At 20.3% G+C, this 6,097-nt stretch overlaps 2 protein-coding genes across 2 annotated transcripts in view; one reads left to right on the top strand and one right to left on the bottom strand.

Annotated features, from left to right (window-relative positions):
- Positions 1–2,381, bottom strand: part of LOC102677726 (DNA-directed RNA polymerase I subunit RPA2) — a 6,020-nt gene extending 3,639 nt beyond the window's left edge. The window contains exons 1-7 of the mRNA XM_006624371.1: positions 2,194–2,381; positions 1,758–2,090; positions 1,460–1,699; positions 1,072–1,394; positions 716–975; positions 393–635; positions 1–273 (exon numbers count right to left, since the gene is read on the bottom strand). The exon at positions 1–273 is cut by the window's left edge and continues 3 nt beyond it. Coding sequence (XP_006624434.1) covers positions 1–273; positions 393–635; positions 716–975; positions 1,072–1,394; positions 1,460–1,699; positions 1,758–2,090; positions 2,194–2,262 — 1,741 coding nt within the window. The 5' untranslated portion in view covers positions 2,263–2,381. The remainder of the gene's footprint in view (positions 274–392; positions 636–715; positions 976–1,071; positions 1,395–1,459; positions 1,700–1,757; positions 2,091–2,193) is intronic.
- A 289-nt stretch (positions 2,382–2,670) lies between these two features.
- On the top strand, positions 2,671–6,018 carry LOC102677504 (HAUS augmin-like complex subunit 3). Its single transcript, XM_006624369.2, has 9 exons — positions 2,671–3,047; positions 3,295–3,513; positions 3,973–4,159; positions 4,218–4,432; positions 4,524–4,652; positions 4,732–5,068; positions 5,216–5,445; positions 5,533–5,701; positions 5,773–6,018. Exons 1-9 carry the CDS (start codon positions 2,866–2,868, stop codon positions 5,899–5,901), a joined length of 1,797 nt encoding a protein of 598 aa, XP_006624432.1. The 5' UTR covers positions 2,671–2,865; the 3' UTR covers positions 5,902–6,018.
- Positions 6,019–6,097: the final 79 nt, after the last annotated feature.

The following is a 6,097-nucleotide window of genomic DNA, read 5'->3' as shown; positions in this document are numbered from 1 at the left end:
GTCCTTTGATTTTAAGCAATCGTAGTTTGTCTGTTACTCGTGCAATTATATTATCATCTATTAGTCCAATTAATTTTCCATCTAGCATTACAATATAGGAGTTTTTCCAGTTATCAGCAATCGACAATGGGATCATTCCAAGATCCATTAATATAATAGGAATATTAGCTTTTAATTTTGCATCTGGATGTTTTGTAATAATGCAATTCATTGTTAAATGATTAAGAAGACCACAAGGTGCACCATCAGGTGTATGTACAGGACAAATAAAACCTGATATTATATTATAATATATATAAAAATTAATATTATAAAAATTACTATAGTGTAATATTAAGAAAACTTTATTTTTAATTATTTTTTACTTATTTTTAAATATAATAAAAAATTACCCCATGCATCTGGTAATAATTGTCTAGCTTCTGTAGTTCTCATTTCCTGGAAAAAGGAACCTCTATGTATTGCACGAAAATGGCTCATGTATCGCATCCTATTAATATTTTCAGCAACAATTGTAAGTCCTGTATTTTGCATCAATCCTAAACCTGTTGATGATCGTAAATTTCCAGTAGATAAAAAATTTTCCATTTGTGATTCCAATGAATTCCCATATTTCATTATATTCAACATTTCTTCTATATAAATATATATAAAATAATTTTAATTTTAATAATTTTTGATTCATAATTTTTAAATTATCTTCCAAAATACTTACGCACGTTTAAAGTATATCTATTACCAGCACTTCTTGCACGTTTCAAGATACCCATTTTAAGATTAGTTAACCAACTATATAATTTTTCTTTCAATACTTGCAAATATAAATGACCACCTAATAAACATTCTTGCATCATTACAGAATCAGCACCTTCTACAGCACATTTATTATTTGCAAGAGCAAATAGTTTTTTTGTCATGAAAGCAAGTAAATAAAATTTATCTAATGGACTATTAAGATGAATTGCTATACAATGTCTAAAAATAATTAATAACAAATATATTTACATATATTTACATATTAATGACATATAAATTAATATATATTTATACCAATAAGATCATTAAACTTACTTAATGATAAAATCACAAACATCTATATCAGTAGCATCTTCAGGTAATTCAAAAAATTTTATTCTAAACATTTTTCCTATATAAGCTTTACATTCTTCATGATTATTTAAACCTTGTTCATGTACTGCTCTTAACATATTCAAAATACAACCTTTATAATATAAATCATATTCACATCCAGCTGTTAATGCATTATAAATAAAAATATCTGAGACATCAACTAAACATTTTAAAATTAAAATCAGTGGAACATAATATAAAACTTTTTTATGGGAAAACATTAATTTTGCAGAACCATCAGTTACGTAATGCAAAGTATTATTCTGTAAAACATAATATAATGATACAGCTTAATTTATCAAAGATACTTTTATTATTATATACATACAGCTGTGGTATTATCATCTCTAACACTTCTTAAAAATAAACCAAGATCACTAAATTGCATGCCACGAGTTTTCCATCCTGATCTTTTAATAGCAATAGGATAATTTCTTCTTGTCATTAGTAACATTCTTATAATTCTCTCAAGTCCTTTAATAACAAAATATCCACCCCATTCTTGTTCATGTTCTCCATGAAGAACTAAATCTTTAGGATTCATCTTATTTAAATGACACCTATTAGACTGTAACATACAAATAACATATAAATAAATTATTTATCTTTAGAATTATATTACATACTTTAATCATTATTGGAATTTCTCCCAAATCTCTTGCAAGAGTCTCTTGTAATTTATCATTGATAGACCATCCTAATTTAACTGTTATCTTTCCTTTATAACTACATCCTCGTTGTCGGCATTCTGTAGGATAAATTTTATGAGTTTTTACTCCAATTATACCAGATGGAACACTAGGTTGATCAATAGATACATCATCAATCCATAATGCTACTTTGTCTTTATTTGGAAGATGAATATAAACATATGGATTATCTTTAACAGCTTTACATAAACCATCTTCTAGCATATAATTAAAAGAATCTATGTGTGGAGCACCTAATCTTTGTAATAACTAAGATAGATAAAATACAGAAAAAATTTATTAAAATTAATATTTTTAAAAACAATAATAAAGTTAATAATAATAAAGTTAAATTATAAAAAGAATTATTTACAGGGTTTTGCTTTTCTGGCGGTTTACCAAAATTTTTTGATGTGTTTGTTAATTTTGGTTCAATCAACATTTTTATATATATATATATATTTTTTTTTTTTAAATTGCAAAAAAGAATATCTTGGATAAAATTCAGTTATTATAACATTACATGTGCTTATAAATTTCTATTCATATGCATATTGTAATGTTACCAACTTATTATATCAATTTTTCCTATAATATTTTTCTAAAATCATCAGGATTAATTTATAATACGAAAAAAAAGCTATTCTTTTATGAATTAATTTATTCGTCTAAATTTTTCATTAAAATATACATAATCAACTTAAATTTAAATCATAGTATTAAAATTTTTAACTTTTATATGTATTTATAAATTTTGATAAAGAAACCAAGAATGGTTTTAATTATCGGAATTTAAAGATTTTAAAATTATTTGTAAATTTGTAAATGTAAATTTTTTAAGAATTTTTGTTGAATTTTTATTCTAGTCACATTAATAGCAACAAAAGAATTATATGATCATCTAATTAATGAATAAGTAATCAGTAATAAAATCACATGATCGAAATCAAATACGCAGGCGTAGAAAATTAAGTGATTCAATTTGTATTGAATAACAAATGTTCTGTGTATTTAATTTGAATTTATATTGGTTATTTTTAATATCATGGATATTTCTGGTAAAATATTGTATGATAAAGTTCGAGGTTTACGTTCGGAACTTTCGAATGTTGTTACACCAGATCTATTAGATCAAATTTGTGACAATTCTTCAGTTCAACCGTTTTTAAAATGGTTTTGTGAAAATGTTAATTATGTAAATGTTCTATCAGATGAAGATATTCAAATGTAATAATAATATTATTTAATAATTGATAGAATAGAATTATTTATTTATTAATTAATAAAATTATTAATATAATATTTTATAAATATAATTAAGAAAATAATTATATTTATTAAATATTAGAATGTTTTAACATTACATTAAACTTAATTCAAGTATTCTAGAAAATTTATTTAAAAAAATAAATATTTAATAATAAAAATAAATAAAATATGAATTGAAATTAAAAATTAATATTTTATATTTTAGAAAGAATAAATTACAAGAAACAAATGAATGGTTGGAGGGTTCAGAATTAGATCATTCATTAGAAGAAATAACTAAAGATTATCCTGATTTATTAAAAATCATTTCTTTTGATGACACAGATATTAATGATTTATTTGCAGAATTTGAAATATTGAAAGATTCATATAAAGAAGATGAAAATTATATTCGTACATTACAAAATGGAATTCAGAATTTAAAGTAATAATAATTATATCTACTTTTATTCAGATAAATTTAATTCTTTGTAATATTAAATTTTTCTAATATTGTTATATTCTTGGGTTTATTTTATCTATATCATTTTTTTTTAATGTTTTAAGCTTTTGAAATTCTTAAAAAAATTCAAAATTATTTATTATATTATTATATCTATTTCATTATTCAATAGATTTTTAAATCTATTGATAAATGATCTATTGATTTTTAAATCTAATAGATTTTTTATAAGTATACATTTTTCTTAATAATATTCAAATAAAAATGAAAATATTTAAAAATAAAATTTTATTCATATAAAATGAAAAAATAAACTCAAATGAATCCAAATATATATAATATCTATATATCTATAAATATATATATAATATATATATAAATCCAAATATATATAAATATATATGGACAGTTAATGTCATATAAAATAATGTACTATTATAGAAAATTAGAAATAGAATTAGATAACAATATAGAACAAGAAAAACAATTATTAGATAGAGAAAATATTGAAGCAGATAAAGCATATAAAGAATGTTTTGTGATTTTAAAAGATTTTGATATACAAAATCATAAATGTTTTAAGGAAGTTGAATATCTTTTGAATGTTTATGCAGATGCAGCTGAAAATGTAAGTAATTTTTGAAATCTTTTTATAATTTATAATAATAATATTATTATATTTGCAGAAAGGAATACCATTATTATGGACTCAGATGCCATTAGAATCTTTTATTAAAAAAATAGAAATGTATAGTCATTATTTAGATGTTCATATAAAACGACAATTTGAAAATATATCAGAGAATGAACAAAAAATTGATTCTAATTATGTTTCTTCAATTAATGATACTAAAGAAAAAGACATTGATAATAGACAAGAATTGACACTATATAAAACAAAGTAATTATATATTAATTATTATAAATATTATTATAAGTAAAATTCTTCATATTTATATTTATTAATTCAAAATGATTATTTTATCTTATAGATTAACTAATGCAAAAATAGAAGAAATTTTAGCAAAAATACAAGAAAAATCATATATTGCAATGTTTGATTGCATAAAAAATATATATAATTTAGGAAATTTGAAAATACCAAATCAATCTGAATTAAGGTATTCAAAAATTCTTTAAATATAATCATTTCATGTTTATTTTTTCAAGTATATTGTATTTTTTACATATTTAAATTAGAACAGAAATTATAAAATTAACTAAAAAGAGAGATTTCTTAGAAGAAGAAATTTTATTACAAGAATATCAATTATCAGAAATAGTGCAACAATTCTCAGAATTAGAAATAACTAAAGTTTTAAAACAAGATGCTCATATACGACTTGAACAAACAAAAAATCATTTACAAAAATTAAAAAATCTTCAATTTTTTGCACGAGAGCATGGTCATGTGCACACTGATTTGTTACGAATATTAATGGAAATGCAGTTTCATTGTCTTAAAAATGTTTCTGAATTTGTAGCTGATGTTTATCACTATTTAAAAACAGAATATTTGTTATCATTTACAAGATGTGTGAGTAATTAATAGATAATAATAATTAATAAATTTTATATTATATTATATTATTAATAAATTAATTTATAATTATATTATTAATAAATTAATTTATAATTATATTATTAATAAATTAATTTATAATTAAATTTTATTCATATATAGGAAAGTATGCAACAACTGCAAAATGAATATTCTGCAACTATATTATCTTCATCAAAAATACATAATTCATTCCATAAACTTTTTATTTCAATGTTATACAATAATGATAATATACATCAATTAAATCCAGTATTGGATAAATACAATGATCTTATAGATGAAAATAAAACTAAGAAACAATTCATATTGAAAACATATTTGAATTCAAAAATTCAAAGATTAGAAATATTGTAAGTAATAATTTTTTTTTATTTACATTATATTTTAATATACATTTAAAAAAAGTGTTATAATTATTAAATTATTATAATATTTAGAGAAAATGAAATAAATTTGCAATATTTAAATGAAATTCAAAAAGGATCTACTCGTACATTTAAACCAATTACTTATGAAATTGAAACATGTTATGATGAAACATTTGATAATTTACAGAAGATACAAAATGATTTATTGAAAATAAGAAATCAAATGACAGAACGAAGGGTAAATTAATATATTTACAATTTATATTTATATATTTATTATTTTTTGTACAATTTAAATTTTTATTATAGAAAGCGGATATAGGTTTTGAACGAGAAAAAAATATTCTTTGGCAACGATTTTTAGTTGATCCTGATACATTAAGAAAAATATATAAAGAAATGAAATCTATAGGAAATAAATCTTGTTTTAGTGATTAAAAATTAATAAAATATGTAATAATTATATTATATTTAATATTATTTTAATACTTATAAAAATTTATTATTATTCTATTCTAAAATATTGTACAAATAAATTAGCTCTGTTTTTTTAAACTTTTCTATTGAAAATTAAAATATCAAATTTGTGATAAAAGAATATGGATTAAAATTTTTTTTCCAAAAATTTAAAAAG

This window comes from Apis dorsata, unplaced genomic scaffold (genome assembly GCF_000469605.1).
Source record: "Apis dorsata unplaced genomic scaffold, Apis dorsata 1.3 scaffold_1055, whole genome shotgun sequence".
NCBI lineage: Eukaryota > Metazoa > Arthropoda > Insecta > Hymenoptera > Apidae > Apis > Apis dorsata.
Note: the sequence above shows the minus strand (reverse complement) of the source record. Positions and strands in the feature narration are given on the sequence as shown.

Excerpts from the sequence above, each read along its gene's own strand:
- LOC102677504 (XM_006624369.2), top strand. The coding sequence starts at position 2,866 with ATGGATATTTCTGGTAAAATATTGTATGATAAAGTTCGAGGTTTACGT. Across the intron at positions 3,514-3,972 it reads AATGGAATTCAGAATTTAAA|AAAATTAGAAATAGAATTAG; the intron begins GTAATAATAATT and ends GTACTATTATAG. Across the intron at positions 4,433-4,523 it reads TTGACACTATATAAAACAAA|ATTAACTAATGCAAAAATAG; the intron begins GTAATTATATAT and ends TTTATCTTATAG.